Source organism: Alligator sinensis, unplaced genomic scaffold, assembly GCF_000455745.1.
Source record: "Alligator sinensis unplaced genomic scaffold, ASM45574v1 scaffold264_1, whole genome shotgun sequence".
Classification (NCBI taxonomy): domain Eukaryota; kingdom Metazoa; phylum Chordata; order Crocodylia; family Alligatoridae; genus Alligator; species Alligator sinensis.
The window spans coordinates 648313-667808 of NW_005841831.1; the positions used below are offsets into that span (position 1 = coordinate 648313).

Here is a 19496-nt window from a genome sequence, read left to right on the forward strand (position 1 = left end):
CGCGGGCTGTGGCCAGCAGCCCGGGCACGCTGGGTCGGAGAAAACAGGCGACACGCTAGAATTAGTCACGGACGCGTAATGGTTGATTTAAGATTATTTACTTACACCAAAGATGGTCGTGGTGCAGGCAGGAAAACTTGCTTGAGTTGCAGTTACAGATAGAAAAGAAGAGAGGCGGACTAGAGTTCCTTCCCGTGAACATTCTTCTAGCCCATCCGGTTGGAGGCTGTAAACCGCGAGCCCGTCGCGCCAACCGAAGAAAGTACTCGAAGAAAAGAGCTCTGAATAGACTCACACGAAGTTTGCTAGGCTCCGTGGAACTTGTGCACGCAGGGAAGAGGGATACGTCGAGGATTGTGCTCGACGACGGGGAGAGGCTAGAGGCTGATCAGACCCCTGTTGCCTTCTTGATATTCCCGCTGGGTCCAATAGGCTCCGCAGCGCTTAGAGATCTTCACGAGACGTGAAGTCTTCTCCTCCTGGTGTTTGTGGAGTCCTCCAACTTGGGCGGAAACCACTCGAGCCTTTTATATGGCTAGCAAGCCACTGCAGCCAGGCCGGCCTGCCTCTATCATGTGGGGCTCTCCATGGTGCACAAGCAGCTCCCGCACTTGTGCACCACTGGGAGAGTATGTGAGAAGACAGTATTTCTGGCTTGTAGATATGGTTGTCTAATGTAAAATTCAGAAACACTGCTGGGGGCAGGGACTAGATTCTTATTTCTTGTCTAGTTGTACCTTCTAGGCAATTGTCAACTAAACTGTGGAGAAAATTATTTGGATGTTAGACTTGCTGTATTTTGTCTGGCATGTCCAAAGGGGCTCACAAAAAACATTGTATCAAAGTTGGATTCCAAGAAGTAGGAGAGAGCAGTCAGCTCTGCCAGTGGATGGTGAATGCCTTACCCAGGTTCTCTGCGTAAAAGCTTCCTCTTAGAAGTAACAGGCCATCAAGGTCAGAATAACGATATTCATGACCAAAAAAAAGGATGAGAACAAAAATTAGCCAAGGCAAAATAATAGCTAAGCAACCACTCAGACTTCCATGTTTTAAATTCAAAATCCAATTTAGTAGACTGCTGTTTTGTGTTTGGATGCAGGCTCCAGGTTAATGAATTGTAGTCGGTCTGCAGAGGATTACAGACAACTTGTTGTGGATTATAGTGACTTGAACGGGATTTCAGAAAGTACTTCTTTGATATTATCTAACCGGGGACTGAGAAGAGGTAGGTTTTAAATTATTGTTGTATCATTAATAATATTTGTAGAGCTCACACTACACTTATCTATAATGGGGCTTTGTAAGGGGCAGGCCTGTCACTCTGAGCTGGTGGGGGAAAAGTGACCCACCAGCTTCTCTGCCCTCCCCTGGTCTATTCCTAGTGCCACCCATCCCCCCCTCCCCTCCAATGGACACTGACAAGCCTGCCCCTGTGGTCTCCAGAGATGCCTAATCCATTCACCTGCTACACAGATATTGCCTGCCTCTGACTCCACCAATCTGAAGCCCCCTCATCTGCCATTTGACCTGGACCCTACCTAAAGGGCTGGTCTGCCATTGGTGGGGGAAGGAGGAGGAAGGAAGCAGGGGGAACCATGCTCTTTAGGTGGTGCAGACTATCCTGGGCCTGCAGACCCTGCACAGGGCTGTAGATGTAGACACCCAACTTAAGTGCTGTGGGGGATAGATTCTCCTACACAGTATAGGGGAGGTGTATGGTGGGGTGTAGGGGTGTTTGTGGGGGTTGTGAGGGGATGTGGCTGTGTGTGAAGGGTCAATAAGGTACTATGGGAGGTATGTATATATCTGGGGGTGTTGTGGGGGCAGGGTGTGGGTGTGTGGGGTTTGTGGGGTGTGAGGGTGGGGGGATTTGGGGACTTCCCACACACTCCCCGCTATGGTGCACTGCTCCTGCTGGTGGCAGCAGCAGCAGCAGGTGGGAGCACTTAGGGTGCTCATGCCTGGTGCAGGCACTGCTGCTGGCATTGCACAGCTCTGGCCAGTGCTGCACATGGGGGTGAGGACTGCAGCCAGGCCGGCCTGCCTCTATCATGTGGGGCTCTCCATGGTGCACATGCAGCTCCCGCACTTGTGCACCACTGGGAGAAGCTGAGCCACGGAACTGACTGCCTTTGCTGCTCCCTGCTGTGCAGGTCCTGGGACTCCACCAAAAGTGGAGGGGAGCCCCAAGCCCTGCTTCTCCGTAGAGTTCTGGGACCTGCATGGCAGAGAGTGGTGAAGGCAGCTGGCTCCATCACATGGGGATTCCCTTGTGGCATGCAAGTGTGGGAGCTGCATGTGCACCACTGGGAGCCCCACATGATAGAGGCAGGCCAGCCTGGTTGCCCCCCTGTGCAGCACTGGCCAGAGCTGCATGCCACTGGTGGCAGTGTCTGAGCCAGACATGGGCACCCTGAGTGCCCCTGACTGCTGCTGCTGCTGCTGCTGCCACCACTGGAGGGGGCTATGTGCCATAGGGGGAAGTGTGTGGGGGCTCCCCACATCCGCTCACCCTCCTTCACACCCACACCTTGCCCACCCGAACTCTGTGCTCCCGCTGCCCCCCTGAGTGCGGGCTTCATGCTGCTGCCAGCCCCAGTCCCATGCTCTGCCCTCCCACCCAGCTGCAGATCCCCCTGGCTCCCCAGCCCTGCCCTTTGCCATTTCCTTACCTGGTGTCCCGTGCAAACGGGTCACCAGGGAAGCCAAGCAGGTCCCCTGGCAGCTGTAGAAGTAGTAGCAGCAGCCCCACTCCGAAGCTGCATATTGGCTAGGTTGGGCCCTTCTGTGTACAAGGGTGGGAGTGAGGCACAATAGGGTATGTTGGGTATATATGTGGGCACCTCACTTCCACCCCCACAGGCAGAAGGACTAGATGGGGTACAATTATTTGGTGGGCACCTGCGGGGCAGATGAAATTTTCTGGTGAGCTGGATCCAGCCTGCAGGCTGTATTTTGCCCACCCCTGTTATAACCTGACAGTTGAGGGGAGGCTGTGTTGTTAGGAGTTGGGATGTGGTCCTTTGTGACTACCAGCCAATCAGCCCTGATTGGTGTCCTGGGGTGTTCTCACCTGTTTGTAGGCAGTGAGGGGAGCCTACAAAGCATGCTGGGATATGTGCCCTGGGAGCCCCTGGCTGGGTGCTTTCAGCAGTGCTGTAGGGTGATGTGTAGATGCACCCATAGAGAAGTAGGGCTGGAAGAGACCTCCAGAGGTCATCTAGTCCAACCCCCTGCCTGAGGTAGGATTGTCCATCTCTAAACCATTCTATATAATCCATAATTTAAACTCTACACAAAATTACAGTCAACCCTGACACAACGCAGACCTAACACCCTAACCTGCCACAGACAGCATCCTGCTTCTATAAAACGTTTAAATATGCTCAAGAAATTCTGGGTAGAGGGCCATGACCCCCGACTACAAAGGAAGACAAAAAACCCTCACAGTCCATACCAATCTGACCATGGGGTAAAATTCCTTTCTGACCCCAAATATGGTGATTGCTGTGACTCTGAGGGGAGGGGTAAGACCCTCTAGCCAGGAGCCTCCTGCTTTGGTCCCAGCAGGAGTACTGGTGCACCATGGTAGTCAAAGTCCTCAACTTTGGCTGTAACCAACACCCAATGCCTCTAAGGAAGGCTTAAAAACACCCTGGCACATGTAGCAGAAAGGGGGTGGGGGAAGGGATAACTCATAAAGCCCAGAAGCATGGAAAATACCCACAGTAGAATATAGGTATATACCTGAGATCATCCCTGGGGACATCCAACTTCATCTTGAACACCTCTAGTGATGGCGAGTCCACAACTTTCCTAGGCAGCCTATTCCACTACCTCACTATTCTAGCAGTGAAGAAGCTTTTCCAGATATCTAATTTAAATTTACTTTTCTGCAACTTTGATCCACTGGCTCACTTCCTCCTCTCCGCAGCAGAGACAGAAGGTGATTTCCCTCTTCCTTATGGCAGCCCTTCATAGGGCTGTTACTCCTATTACTTCCCAAGCAGCAGGACTGGTTGTAAGCTTGTTTGCTCAGTGTAGCCACTGTCACCATTAGTGGAAGCACATTATATTAGGTGAAGATGTGGCTCTGCCAATCTATCATGTCTCTCTGCCTCTTATTTCTCACTTCTTCAAGTATTCAAAGGACCTGATTTTGCAATAACACCAGGCTCCCCAGCTCCAGCAAGGATCTGATGTTGGTGTTTGAGAAAATAAAATGTATTTTCCCTCACCGCAGAGAGCCTAGATCTGTTCCCGCCCCCTTTCCTCCCCCTCCCCTTCCACCACACCAGACTTACCAGCTTGATGCAGCTCTATCCAGAGTCATAAAGTTGAAACCCACATTGGAAGGTCAAAAGAGGGTGTCAATTTATAAACATCTTAAGTACCATTGGTCATAACTCGAAAAGTTGTAAGTCAAGGACTGCCTGTATGCTGTAGATTTCTTAGGGCTTTTAAAACAATGTTTCAGTTAGTGATTGTTCTAGAACTCAGTGTCATGTTTTTAATATTGGAATTCTGAGAGAAGCTTAACTCTGCATCTGATCTGAGCTCTTATGGGGGTATCTGCACATGAGCTTAACTGTGGAGTTGACTATGTGACAGGCTAGCTGGCAGTGACTTAGCTCAGGGGTTTTGAAAGGGCAAAAGATGATTGGAGGACTTGGGGTTCCCTTTCCTCACCGATCTGGTAATGATTTGGCCCAGGGGTTTTGAAGGGGTAAAAGATGTTTGGAGGACTTGTGATTCCCTTTCCTCACCAATCAGGCCCCAGAGACTCACCTTCCGTGTCCCCTGATTGGCCCCTTGGGTCACCTGGAGGGGGATAAAAGGGGCAGCGTGACTGACTTAAGGGAGAGACCAGCAAGGGACCACAAGGAAGGAGCTTCAAATAGCTGGGCCAGTGGGGTGGGAGCAGCTGCCCCAGAAGAGCCTGAAGGAGTGGGAACTGCAGGCAGCAGTTGGACCCTCAGCAGCGTGGTGTGTGACTGGCAGGAGAGGCTCCTGCTGGGCTCCAGGATTGCCTACGAGAACCTGTGGCCAGCAGGAGAGGCTCCCCAGCTCCAGCAAGGATCTGAGCAGTGACCCGAAAGTTTCCCAGTTCTGCTTCCAGCTCCTCCAGCAAGAGGCCAGGCAGCTCGACATGAGGCTGGGGCTCTGGGAAGGTAAAGACGCCTAGCAGGTTGAAGTAGTGCCAGCACTGGTGGCTGTGTGGTAGAGTTTCTAGCTACCACGTGGGAGATCAGAATTCAAGTCCCAGCTCAAGTAACTTGGGGTGAGTAAGCTAACAGGGAGAAAATCTTCTTGCAGTGGAAAGGGGCCATTATGTTTTCCCCCTTTCTCCCCCCTCCAGGTACTTAGGCCCTATATTCCTTGTCATTTGACATTTTGTATTTTGTGCCTTTTATATTTCACCAACCAGTATTGTTTGTTCTGCTGTTTGTGTTTTACATTTTGGTTAACCCTGTCTTTTGTCAACTGGATAAATATGTCTTTGATTGTAAGTGTCTAACCTTTGTTGAATCCTGCCCCCTTGGGGCATTGTAGTGTCCCCTATACCCCCTGGTTTATACTGGTTATGTTCCCAGTATTGTTATTCTTATTAAAAGGTATATGGTTAAGTCCCCATTGGTGGTCTGGCTCTGCTCTATAAGGGGAGGAGAGTCCCTATACCTTCCACAGTGCTTGTGCGCCTGCTTTGATCCCTTCAATTGGAGAGGGGGTACCTCTTGGAGTACTGCCCGGGTTACAGCTAATTAACTCCACAGTAAAATGTCACTGTCTACACATACAGTGCTATTAGGCCAGAGTAAACTAATTTACTCTGCCATTACTGCCCAACACAAATACTAGCCTATGGCAGAGTTATTTACTCAGCTGCAACACATATGTGGACAGTGACCAGGACTGGCTTGGGCATGAGGGTGCTACAATGTGGCAGCTTCTTGCTGACTAGCCCTGCACTGTAGCACCCTTATGCCCCAGCCAGCCCTTCTGTAGCATGTTGAGCTAGAGTGGAGCAGCTCTGGTCTGGCAGGCTGCACTGCCCCAGATCAACATGCTTCAGGCCCAGGTGCATGTGTAAACACTGCACGTGGGAGCAATAAACTCTGGCATGAACTGCACCAGAGTTTATTCGGGCACACTAATTTCATGTGTAGATGCACCCTGTGTAGCTGATTTTTCCCCTGTACTGGCTTTTGAGATAGCTAGGGGTGAAAATTATTTAGGCCTTATTTGGATTTGAAAAAATCACTCACAAAGCATTGCTGATATGTCCTTATGTTATTTATTTGAAGGACTGGAAAAAGCTTAAGCAGAAAAGAAGGGGGCAGTATCAGATGCATAGTGGGTGTATCTATACATCACTGTACAGTGATGTTGCTATGGCGCCAAGCTTTAGTACTTCTTTTTGGAAGTACTAAAGCAAGGCACAGTATGGGTGGTGCACGGTGCACTGGTAAATATTGCTGCTATGTTGCCTTAGCGGCAAACTATACCTGGGGAGTGTGTGACCTAGCTGGTGATGATGTGTAGATGCACATGGTTGCTATGTCACTATATTGCTGTAGGGTGACATGTAGACACATCTTATGAGTAGGAAAGGCTCCAGTTTACACAGTACCCACATATGCATGCAAATATAGGGATATACGCATTAACAGTCAGTCCCCCAATCATGATTACCTGTTGACAAGTAGTGATCACAAGGGCTATGGACACAGCTACACTGAGGGTACAGGCAGACATATGTTTGGAGCCACTTCAAAAGAGGAATGGTTTGAAAGGGCAGCAGAATCTACCATCTGCCATTTCCCTTTTCAAATGGCTCCAAACATATTTGTGTCCATACCTTGAATAGACATTCAGGACATGAATGTTTGTTTGCAAGAGCTCTCTGTGAGCTATGCAGCCAGCCCTACTAGGTAGTTACTTACTATGGGCACCCAGCAAGCATGCAAGAGAGCACCACAGAAGAGAACATTCCATATCTTTTCCTTGATGTCACTGTCAGGGTTGTCAACCCAAGGATTGTTTTTTACTGACAATCTACAAACTTTACTGACACTCAGACCTTTTTACTGACACATGCTTTTTACCGATATGTCTTCCATAATGTAAATGTAACTTTTCTGCCTGGCTCTGTGCTGCTGAGAGACTCCAGTTAGGAGGCTTGGCTCAAATTTAGGGATTTAATATCAACCATAGTAAAAAGGTTTGGTTGGCATTAAAAAGCTTGTGGTAAAAAAAAAAAAGAAACAAAAAAATTCTTGGGTTGGCCACCTTGCTTGACTGCAGTGATGGTTTACACTGTGCTACCCCCTCCCACCAGCCCCACCCTCTCACCCTCATACCCTGATGGCTCTGACTACACCCTGCACCATGCTACCCCTACCCAAGCCCATTCCCCAGCCTTATACCTGCCAGCCCTGCTTTACCCTATCCTGACATGGACCTGAAAAGAAGCCTACCTATGACCCAGAAGTATCACAAGTGGGCTAGGACACAGCAGCATCAGCATACAGCTGAGAAAATGCTTCTTGTAGGGTGTTGCACTCCCACTTGAACACAAGGTTGCAGTGCTTTGCTCTGTCTACCAGAACTTCAGTCAAATTGTAGTTGCTTGGTGTTTTTGCTTACAGCTAAAGTTTTTTTTTTTCAGATTTTACTGAAAGACCTTTTTGCATAATTTTTTTACTGACAGCCAGTAAATTCACTGACAGTTGGCAACCCTGGTTACTGTCCAAACATCTAATGCTAAGCACCTGCTGCAGTTAGTATGATTTTAATACTTCCTTTTTTAGGCAGACCTCTACCAGCACAGAGGTCATGGGACCCATGCTTGAATGGTTTGAGGACACAAAGTGGCTACAAACTCTTCAATAACAGGTAAACTTAGTTTTTCTCCTTAAAAATAGCTGGTTTTTATTACAGATTTAGTTCTAGATCCTAGCCGCCCTGACAGTGAAGTAGCGCCTCCTGATATCTAGCCTGAATCTACCCTCTGCCAGCTTGTGACCATTATTTCTTGTCACTCCTGGTAGTACTCAGGGGAACAGGGACTCCCTCAATGCCTGCTGGTCCCCCCTGACTAGTTTGTAAATGGCCTTCTCTCATAGAGGCTGAATGGGTTTAGGTCCCTTAGTCTCTCCTCGTAGGGCCTGCCCTGCTGCCCACTGATCATGCAAGTGGCCCTCCTCTGGACCCTCTCCATGTTGTCCACATCCTTCCTGAAGTGTGGTGCCCAGAACTGGACACAGTACTCCAACTGCGGTCTGACCAGTTTTGCTTTTGATGGTGTTGGTATTTGCATGCCTCAGTGGCATATTGTGCATTAATTCCAGCCACTGTAGGAAATTTGGTGGCGTAATGCGCCTTAAATGACTTGGGATGCAGCAAACTAAAATGGCTTCTAGGAGTTTTAGTTTGCTGCCCCTACAGCTGTGGAACAAAGCACTGGGCTCTGTGCAGCTCCACAGCTCTGCAGGAGGCCCTGCAGGCAGCCTTACAGCAGCCTGGGAAGGCAGGCCCCATCCAAGAAAAGCAGTAAGCCTGATCTTTTTTTCCCCTTGCCTGGAGCCTGCCTGCCTGCCTGAGCTGTGCGGGGGCCCAGGGCTTCCCTCCATGGCTGTGGTGCCCCCTGGGACCGCCCATAACTGGGTGCCTGCGGGTGGGTGTCATCTGGGGGGGGAGCCACTGCTGCTGTGGAGGGAAGCACCCCCGCCCGCAGCCCAAGGACCCCTCTGCCAGCTGGTAGCTTGCCCTCTCCTCCCCGCCAGAGAGGCAGGTAAGTCAGTGGGGTGTGTGCATGACATGGGAGTTTAATCAGTCCTAAATCGAAACGGTGCTTTTTAAAACCCACCACTTCAATTTGGGGCCCCTGTTTCATCTACACATGCTCATAGAGTCAAATCTTGCCAATGTTACTGCACCCGTTCTTAGTACAGTCTCAGGTGAAACTTCTCATTGCCTTCAGTTGGTGAAAATGAGCTTAGATTGAAGGGATTCGTTCTGGATCATGAACTAATCAACTATAGACAAAGTGTGATTTAATCAAAGAAGGGCTGTGACAAGCACTGTTTGCAGTACCCGATTTCAGCATAATTTTTTGTTTCTCCCTAGCTTCTCAGATTTACTTCTTTCATTTCTAATCCCCCCCTTGGCTCAGAAAAGAGTTATAGGTAGTTTAGGGATGCCACCCAAGAAGAGTGCTAAGGGCTTGTTTATACCTGGGATTAGCATCTATTCATTCATGGGTATAAAAAGCAACCCCAGACAGACAAGGGTAAGGTTGAGATTTGCACCACTGCAGCTAATCTATCTACAGTGAGCATCATCATTTCGGTTGTGGATTGTCTATAATAAGGGGTTAGCATAATGCAGCTGTAACCAAGTGCTATTAGCCTCTGAGCATAACATAGATTAGATTTCCCTTTTAAAAATACACCTTTCCTCTGTGCTTTCCCAGTTAAACAGGAGTTTATGCTCTGTGACTTGCTTAATTCAAATCCATGGATTATGTTCTATTTAGATGGATTCCTTATCAAACATGCCCTGAATAAACTTCCTATTAAAAGTCCAAGAGTTAATAACAATTACCAGGGCTATACAAGATAGTTTAGGACCAGATTCTATTCCACCTATTAGCTGCCTGGATATGATTCTTTTCTACCCAGCAACTACTTTTATAACAAGCTGCCATCTTTACTTTAATATGTATGCTGCTTACAGATGTAAAAAATCAAACAAATGCTTTTTTGAAACTCTGGGCACCCCCCCCAAGCTGAGCCCAGCACATGCCCAGAACAGGCACTGTGTTGAACCAGGCTTACCCAACGTCTGTATAGATTGGGTGCTTCAGTAGGACTGTTTTGATACTTTTTATCTAATAGTTTATTGAATCAGCTATTAGATTAATGCACGCCCTGCCTCCCTGAAGCTCCTGATCCATACAGATGCTGCGGAGCCAGATAGAACCAACGCACTGCTTCTTCCAGGAAAGCGCATTTTCCCCTCCACGTCTGTCAGTGCCCATAGTGATAAAAGGAAAAAAAAAAAAGCAGTGATGACCCACCAACCCTAATACAATTAACCTAAACTCCTGTAAACAAAACCTTTGTACCCACACCATGCCATCATTTATTTCTATATGGAAGTGTGCAGGTATCAGATATTTTTCCTGGGTGCACGTGACTATTTGATAAATATCAATATCTTAAGGGGTAAAGCCACTGTGTAAAATACAATTTTCCACAGTTCTCAGCATCAGTTAATTATACTGAAAAAACCCCTTTATTATCTCAAATTTCTATTTGAACCAATTCAATATTTCACTTTCTGGAAATACCTTGTACAATATATTAAAGAATGTTACCCTTTGCCCTGACTTTTAAAATGTTTAGCAGAATGTAATAGAATTCTACAGAAGAGAGGTAATTTTCTGTAAGATAGTTCAAAAGAATCCAGATGCTCAGCTGATATAAATCTATAATAGTTTCATTGACTTCAATGAAACTATGCTGATTTACCTCAGCAGAGGGTCTAGCTCATACAGTATAGAAAGGAATCCATTCTTGTTTTAAATTACCTAGACTTTTAAATGATTTTCTATAAAACCTTGCTAGTTTCATCCCTGTTAAATTCTACAGCACCTGCCTATCACATGGATAACTGAGATTGCCCTCTGATTTCTTCCAAAAGTGCCACTCCAATAATTTCTCTCCTTACTTTGTGTTGATTTGGATATACAACCTGCATTATTGCTCACTGCAACACCTGAAGATCGGCCAGTGCTATGGATGAAAAGCCTACCAGTACTCAGAAGAATAGCAAGCACAACCTGATAAATTTAGATTCTACCTTCTCTGTGTCTGCAAAGGACTCCTCAGCAGCTGCTGCATCTCAGAGATGTTTGTTCAAAAGAAAATATAAGGTGACTTGTGAAGATATGTGTATTGCTTAAAAGTATAAATATTATTAATGAGGACCCTCCCATAATGATGTCAGCATCCAAGGGCAAGTACAAATTGGGCAACTGAGTCATGTAATCAGAAGGGCCACCTTAGACAAAAGCTTCATGATCCACTTGTGATAAAAAGCTTAGCTTTGCAGGCTCACTGAAGTCAAAGGCAGCTTTATGTACATGTGAAGTGAATGAGGGCGGAAGGGCTGAAAGCTTAAGACCAACTTTCTAAGTTGAGTTTTCACTTATACTTTCTGTAACCAGTAATGCACACCAAGGGTGGGGAGGCACCGATGACATATGCACGGGGCCTGATCCAAAGCTTATAGCTGTTTGTTGACGTTAATGGGCTTTGTGTAATGTCCACCTATTATAGTATACACCTACAGGAAAAAAAGCAAAGGTTAGTTATGATTGCCAACTGGCAGGAGATCTTGGGTCTGATTCTATGTCTGCTTTGGACTTGTGTGACCTAGAGTAGTGGTCTTCCAATCTGTATAATGGGAATGATAATATTTTCTTGGCAATTCCAGCACCGAAGCAAAAGAATAAACGGATTATGCAAAATGCACTTCCTATGCATCCTTAACAGTGGTCCCTTCAAGACAGGATGAGACAATATAGGGAAGCTTGCATTTCACTTGCCTAATGGGTAGCTAAGAGATCACTCTCTGGGATTGAAATTCCATTCACCGATGACAAATCCACACACACGCGCCCACGCACCCTTTTGATATTGTAATGTAGGTATTTTTGTTGGCATAACATCAGAGCAGATGATGCTAGCAATAATTGCTGTGGAGCTAGGAAATTCTGATTCTGTTTTAGTTTTCCTTTTCAGGGAACTTTACTTTTTTTTCCATTAGCACTTACCGTACCATAAACAAACTTGACATGACAAGAAGCATAAACATGACCATAACCTAAACCTATGTTACACTTAGGTTATATTTATAATATAAACCATAACCTAACATAACACCTAACACAGACATAGCATAACACTAGCATAACCATTAACACAATCATAAACATAGCATAGCATGAACATACCATAACCACAAACATAACCATAACCCTTAGATGGACATTGCACAAGCACAAACACAGCAGAAACACAAACGTAACATAACATGACCATAGCATGCATCACTGTACCATCAACTTAAGCATAATATAACTATACCATTACGATAACCACAACGAAACATTAGCATACCATAACCATAAACACATCATAGCTCAGTACAGCACAAACATAGCATAAACTTATGCATAATGCAACTATAACTTCAACATAACCATAGCATAACCATCACTTAAACATAACATGAACATAAGCATAACCATAGCCATAACAACATAAACATAGCATAAATATAACATAAATATATGATAAACATTAACATAAACAGTTTATTAATTATCTGACTTTCTTTCTTGAAGTTTTCAGGTCCAGAATTTATCATTCTCTCCAGGGAACCACCAGTGACCTTGCATCTACCTGGATCAATTGTGGTAAATACGAACATTAAAAATTTAGAACCAATCTGGTGATCCTTCAGTTGAGTCTCCATCTGGCTCTATAGAACCACTCTTTGACTTTTTGACTCCCTGGGCAGAATCCATGCCTCACCACCCATGGAGCCCTGCAAAGGCAGAACCTAAGGAAAGATAAACACCACACCTTGGTACATAGAAGTCATAGAATCATAGAAAGTTAGGGTTGGAATGGACCTCAGGAGGTCATCTAGTCCAACACCTTGCTCAAAGCAGGACCATCCCTAACTAGATCATCCCAGCCAAGGCTCTGTCTAGCCAGGTCTTAAAAACCTCTAAGAATGGAGATTCTGTCACCTTTCTGGGTAGCTTGTTCCAGTGCTTTACTACCCTTCTAGGGAGAGGTTTTTTTCTAATATCTAACCTAAACTTCCCTTGCTGCAACTTGAGATCATTGTTCCTTGTTCTGTCATCTGCCTCCACTAAGAACAGTCTAGCTCCATCCTCTTTGGAACCATTTTTCAGGTAGTTGAAGGCTGCTACTAAATCCCTGCTCAGTCTTCTCTTTTCCAGACTAAATAAGCCCGGTTTCCTCAGCATGTCTTCATAAAGTATGTGCCCAAGTCCTCTAACCATTGTCGTTGCCCTCTGTTGAACTCCATCCAATTTGTCTACATCTTTTCTGTAGTGGGGGAGCATACAAAACTGACCACAGTACTCCAGATGTGGCCTCACCAGTGCCAAATAGAGAGGAACAATCACTTCCCTTGAGCTACTTCTAGCAATGCAGCCCAGTATGCCATTAGCCTTCTTTGCACAAAGGCACACTGTTGGCTCATTCAGCCTATTGTCCACTGTAACCCCCAGGTCCTTTTCTGCAGAGCTTCTGCTTAGGCAGTCAGTTCCCAGCTGTACCACTGCATGGGATTGTTCTGTCCTAAGTGCAGGACTTTACACTTCTCCTTACTGAATCTCCTGAAATTCCTTTTGGTTCAATCCTCCAATTTGTCTAGGTCTCTCTGAATCCTAGCCATACCCTCCAGCGTATCTACTACTCCTCCCAGCTTTTTGTAATCCACACAGTGGCTAAGGGTGCACTCCATCCCATCTTCCAGATCCATTGATGAAGATAGTGAACAAAACTGGCCCCAGGACTGACCCCTGGGGCATTCCACTTGATACCAACTGTTAACTAGATATTGAGACATTGATTACTACCCTTTGAGCCTGATGATCCAGCCAGTTTCCCATCTTCCTTATAATCCATTCATCCAACCAACCCGTATTTCTTTAACTTGCTTGGGAGAATGCTGTGGGAGACCACATCAAAAGCCTTGCTAATTCAAGGTATATTATGTCCACTGATCTTCCACCATCCAGAGAGCCAGTCATCTCACCATAGAAGGCAACCAGGTTGGTCAGGCATGACTTGCCCTTGGTGAATCCATTCTAACTGTTCCTAATCCCATTCTTCTGCAAGTGCTTGGAATGGATTCCTTGAGGATCTGCTCCATGATTTTCCAGGAACTGAGGTGAGGCTGACTGGTCTGTAGTTCCTCAGGTCCTCCTTCTTCCCTTTCTTAAAGATGGGCACTATACTTATCCTTTTCCAATTATCTGGGACCTCTCCTGATCCCCATAGGTTCTCAGAGATAATGGCCAGTGGCTTTGCATTCACATCAGCCAACTCAACACTCTCAGGTGCATCACTTCCAGTCCCATGGACTTGTACACATTGAACTTTTCTACATAGTCCCTAATGCAAGAGCGGGCAATAATTTCAGCTGAAGGGCTGCTTAATGAGTTTTGCTGAGCTGTCAATGGCTGTAAGGTAGCCCTGCCCCTTGACAGGTGCCCCATTCCCTGGTTGCCATCTTGGGACTGGAAGTCACACCTGTAACCCCTGACCTTTGCCAAAGGAAGTCCCTCCCCTTGCCCCCAGAAGTACTCCTTTTGGGAGGAGAGGGCTGCCATCTTGGAACCAGAAAAAAAACAAATCATATACTAAAAGTCAAATACCTACTATAACATATTTTAATTTTATTACAAAAAATATTTTTGTCATGATTTGTGTTTGCGTATTATATATAGATATGATTGCATAATTATGCAAAAATAAAGTCTTACTCTTGTATATTGTGTATGGGGGTGGGGTGTGTGGTTGGGGTGGGGTGTGTGTATGTGGGAGAGTTGTGAGGGGGTGTGGCTGTGTGTGGGGGGGCTTAGCGTATGTTGGGGGTGTATATATGGGGGGGTTGTAGAGGTAGGGTGTGGGTATGTGGGGTATGTGGGGTTTGTGGGGTGTGAGGGAGGGTGCGAGGTATGGTGCACAGCCCCCCACACACTCCCTCCCATGGCGTACAGCCCCTGCTGGTGGCAGCAGCAGCAGCGGCCCAGCAGCATGGGGCTCCAGCCAGAGCTGAATGTGGTGGCAAGAAGCACAGCAAGGCCAGCCTATCTCTATTGCACAGGGCTCCCTGTGATGTCCATGCACTCATGAGCCACTGTGGGGGAAGCCCTGTATGATGGAGCTGGCTGCCTTTTCCTCCACCTGCCATGCAGGTCCTGGGACTCTGCCAGAAGTGGAGGGGAGCACCACACCCTGCTTCCCTGTGGAGTCCTCAAGACATGCATGAGAGGGAGCAGTGAAGGTAGCTGGCTTCATCACACAGCAATTCCCTGCCTGTGGCATATGAGTGCTGGGAGCTACATGTGCACTGCAAGGAGCCACACACAAGAGGCGGGCTGGGTTTGCTGTGCCCTTGCCTCCACGTGCAGTTCTGTTTGGAGCTGTGTGCCATCAGGTGGCACTGCCTGTGTGGGCCATGAGTGCCTTGAGGGCCTGCCGCATACTGTTGCTGCGAGGGGGGAGGTGTAGGGGATGCATGTGCACCCCCTGAGCATGGCGGTGCACCCCCTGCAAAAAGGCACCACCCACACTGTCAGCAGCGCCTGCAGGCGGTCGCTACTCGCCACCCTGCCACTGACACCACCAGCAACATCTGTGGGTGGTCCACGATTGCTGCTGGCCGCCGCTGCTGGCAGCGCCTGTGGGTGCTTGCCGACCCCTGGTTGGCACTCACCACCCTCCGCCACCTTGCTGCCAACAGTGCCGGTGGTGTCTGTGGGAGCTCTGTGCTTACTGCCGCTGGGCTCCTGCTGCTGTCGCCGCTGCACTCCCACCGCTGCCAGCGCAGCTGTGCCACATGTGCTGTGCCCACACCCCTGCTCCCCCCATCCCTCACATCCACAGCCTGACCACCCAAGCTCTGTGCTCCCACCACTCCCTCTGGGTGTGGGCTTCGCACTCCGGCCAGCCCCACACTCCATGTTCCCACCCAGTTGCAGCTCACCCTCCCCCACACCGCTTCCCTTCTTGCTGCCCAGAGAGAGTGCTGCAGCAGGGAAATAAGGAGGAGGCATTGGATGGTGGGGAAGCCAAGCGGGTCCACTGGAGGCTGCAGCAGTGACAACAGCAGTCCCACCCAGAAGCTGTGTGCTGACTGGGCCAGGCCCTTCTATGCATGAGGGAGCAAGGTGCACAGGCTGGGTGGGGTACAAATAGTAGGTGGGTGCCTGCAGGCAGATGAAATTCCTTGGCAAGCTGGATCTGACCCATGGGCCATATTTTTCCCACCCCTGCCCTCACCTGTTCTTTTACCACTGGCAGCTGCTCAACTCTTCCCCCAACTCAGTTATCCCCCAAAGGGGGATATCATTCAAATTTTACACCGTCTTCAAGAGGATAGTAGGGGAGTAGGAAGAGTAACTATAGACAATGGCGAGGATAAGTCACAATATTTAGAGTTCCAGTCAAATAATACATGCAGTAACAGGCAACTGAGTAAGGAAAAAATGTGTAAGTGCTTCTACAAAAATATTAGAAACCTAAATATAAGATGGGTAAATTAAAATGCCTAGTATTAAATCATGACTTTGATATAATAAGCATCTCAAAGACCTGGTGGAAGGATGATAATCAATGCGGTATTGTTATACTGGCTTATAAACTATACAGGAATGGCAGAGTAGGACATGCAGGTGGGAGACGGGCACTGCCTTTTAAGGATAGGATAGACAGTAACAACATAAAAATCTTATCCAGAAGAGAAACTACCATAGAATTACTATAGAAACTCTGTACTTAAATAAAAAGGAACATAGTGGATGTATTTACATCTGTACTGTACCGCAGAGTTGACTTAATTAGTTCTGCAGTAAAGCATCCCTGTTTACATGTGCCCCCCTATTAGGACACAGTAAATTAATTAAATCTGCTATAGGATAGTATTGTTTTGGACAAGTATTATCTTACAGCAGAGTTATTCAGTGTGCTGAAACTCACATTTAGATGGTGACCAGGGCTGGCTGGGGTGGAGGTTGCTACAGTGTGGGGGCTGCCTGATGGCTAGCCCTGCACTAAAGCACCCTTGTGCCCCAGCCAACACCTCTGCAGCACGTTGAGCCAGAGTGGACCAACTCTGGGCTTTCAGGCTGAACCTGGGTCCCCTGCCAGCCAGGGCTGCTTTGACGTGGATCAACATGCTGTGGTCCCAGGTGCATCTATAAACATTGCTCCTGGGAGTAATAAACTGGCGTGAACTGAGCTGGAGTTTATTGCTATGTACTAATTGCATGTGTAGACACACCCAGTATTAGGATTGTACTACCAACCACCTGATCTAGGGGTGAAGGTGATTCTGAAATGCTTACGGAGATTATAAAAGCTGCAAAAGTAGGACATGCAGTAATAATGGGAGACTTTAGCTATCCTTACCTAGACTGGATAAACACCTCAGAGTGAGATGCAGAGATAAAATTTCTGGATGTAATGCTTTCTAGGACAATATGCCTTGGAACCCACAATAAAAGAAGCAATTCTAGACCTAATTCTGAGGAGTGCACAGGACTTGGTTTAAGAGGTAACTGTAGGTGAGCCATTCTGCAACAGTGAGCATAACATAATCACATTCAACATGCTAGCAGGAGGTAGTAAGCCAAAAAAATCTACCACGCTGACATACAACTATAGAAAGAGAACTTACGCAAAAATGAGGAAGTTAGAAGTTAAAAGGAGCAAAGACATAAAATGTCTGCCGGAAGCCTGGAAGCTGTTTAAAAATACCATATAAGAGGTACAGGAAAAGTGTATAATGGAAATAAAAAAAGGGTACTAAGCAGTCCAGTAACACCCCTGCCTGATCTAATAGCAGTTTGAGAGGCTACCCAAGGCAAAAAAAGTTGTCCTGCAAAAAATGGAAGGCAGCTCTAAATGAGGAAAACAGGAAAGCATACAAAATCTGGCAGGTCCAGTGCAAAAGCAAAATAAGGCCAGCCAAAAAAGAATTTGAGAAAAAGCTAGTGAGAGAACCAGTGGGAGCATTAGACAACCAAAGTATAAAAGGTCCACTCAGGGATAATAGAGCCATAGCAGAGATCTGTATTAATTATTTGTTTTGGTTTTTACTGCAGAAGATACTGGGGGAAATGTCACACCAGATAAGTTCTTAGTAAATGGGTCTGAAGAATTGGAGCACACTGAAGTGAGAATAGAATTGATACAAACATACTAAAATGTCACCAGGACTGGCTAGCATTCACCTGAGACTTCTGAAGGAAATCAAAGGTGAAATTGCAGGACTGTTGGCAATAATAGGTAACCTGTTGTTACAAACAGTCTCTGTTGCCAACATAACAATCATCTTCAGAAAGGGCTCCAGAGGTGATTCGGTGAGTCTTGCTTTCATCTCTCGCAAGTTGGTAGAACCTAGAATAAAGAATAAAATAAGCAGTTATGGACAAATATGATATGCTGGAAAAGAGTCAGCATGGTTTTTGTAAATGGAAATCCTGCCTCACCTATCTTCTGGAGTTCTTTGGGGGTGTTAACAACCATACGGACAAAGGGGATCCAGTTGACATAATTTATTTGATTTTCAAAAAGCTTTTGACAGCATCCCTCACTAAAGGCCTTTAAAGAAACTGAGTTGCCACAGAATTGGAGGGAAGGTTTTTTCATGGATTGAGAGCTGATTAAAAGGTAGGAAGCAAGGGTTAGGGTTAAGTGGCCACTATTCTGGATGGGAGTGGAGTGGGGTGGGGGGGTCAAAAGAGGGACCTTGCACGGATCTGTGCTGGGCTCAGTTTTGTTCAGCATCTTCATGAATGACTTGGAAATGGGAGTGCACATTGAAATCTCCTAGTCTACAGATGATACCAAATTATTCTGGGTAGTCAAATACCAAGTTGATGAAGAACAGCTGCAGAAAGAGCTCACAAACCTGAGTGGGCAAAAAAACCGGCAGATAAGCATCAACATCAACAAGTGCAAGGTAAACCACCTGGGGAAAAATAACCTCAATTATATATGTATGCAATACTGGGTTCTGAATTAATTATGTCACAGGGAATAAACCTTGGAGTGACTGTAGATAGGTCTCTAAAAATATAACGTGCAGTGGCAATCAAAAAAGCCAATAAAATGTTGGGTAACAGCAACTATCCTCATGACACTCTACAAATCCACAGTGTGTCAACGTCTTGAATTCTGTGTGAAGTTCTGGTCTCCACATCTCAAAAAGGATTTAGTAGAATTAGAAAAGGTTCAGAAAAGGGCAACCAAGATGCTTAGGAATATGGTATGGCAGCTGCTCCATGAGGGACTAAAAAGGCTAGGACTCTTCAGTTTAGAAAGAAGGCTGAGGTGTGATATGATGGACATTTATTAAATCATGAATGTATGGACAAAGCAAACAGGGAATTGTTATTCACCAAGTCCCAGAATACTAGAACTAGGGGGCACCCACTGAAAGGACCAGGAGATGGATTTAAAACTAGCAAGAGAAAGTATCTTATATGTAATGTGTAACTTATGGAACTCATTGCCACAAGAGGCTGTAGAGGCAGATTAGAGCTGTAGACACTCAGGCATTTTGGTGTCCAGCACAGGTCATATGCAGAGCATCCCCCTATGCGCTACTATGTAACATACTCGTTTTTGATTTAGCATTCTTCATACAAAGGCACT

General features: G+C 46.5%; 1 protein-coding gene across 2 annotated transcripts in view; it reads left to right on the forward strand.

Annotated features, from left to right (window-relative positions):
• Positions 1-19496, forward strand: part of LOC102370105 (tyrosine-protein phosphatase non-receptor type 20) — a 136096-nt gene that overhangs the window by 21675 nt on the left and 94925 nt on the right. For both annotated transcript variants that reach the window (XM_025213588.1, XM_025213547.1), the window contains 4 exons: positions 1100-1225; positions 7812-7896; positions 10789-10939; positions 12416-12487. In XM_025213588.1, the coding sequence (XP_025069373.1) occupies positions 1100-1225; positions 7812-7896; positions 10789-10939; positions 12416-12487 (434 nt within the window). The remainder of the gene's footprint in view (positions 1-1099; positions 1226-7811; positions 7897-10788; positions 10940-12415; positions 12488-19496) is intronic.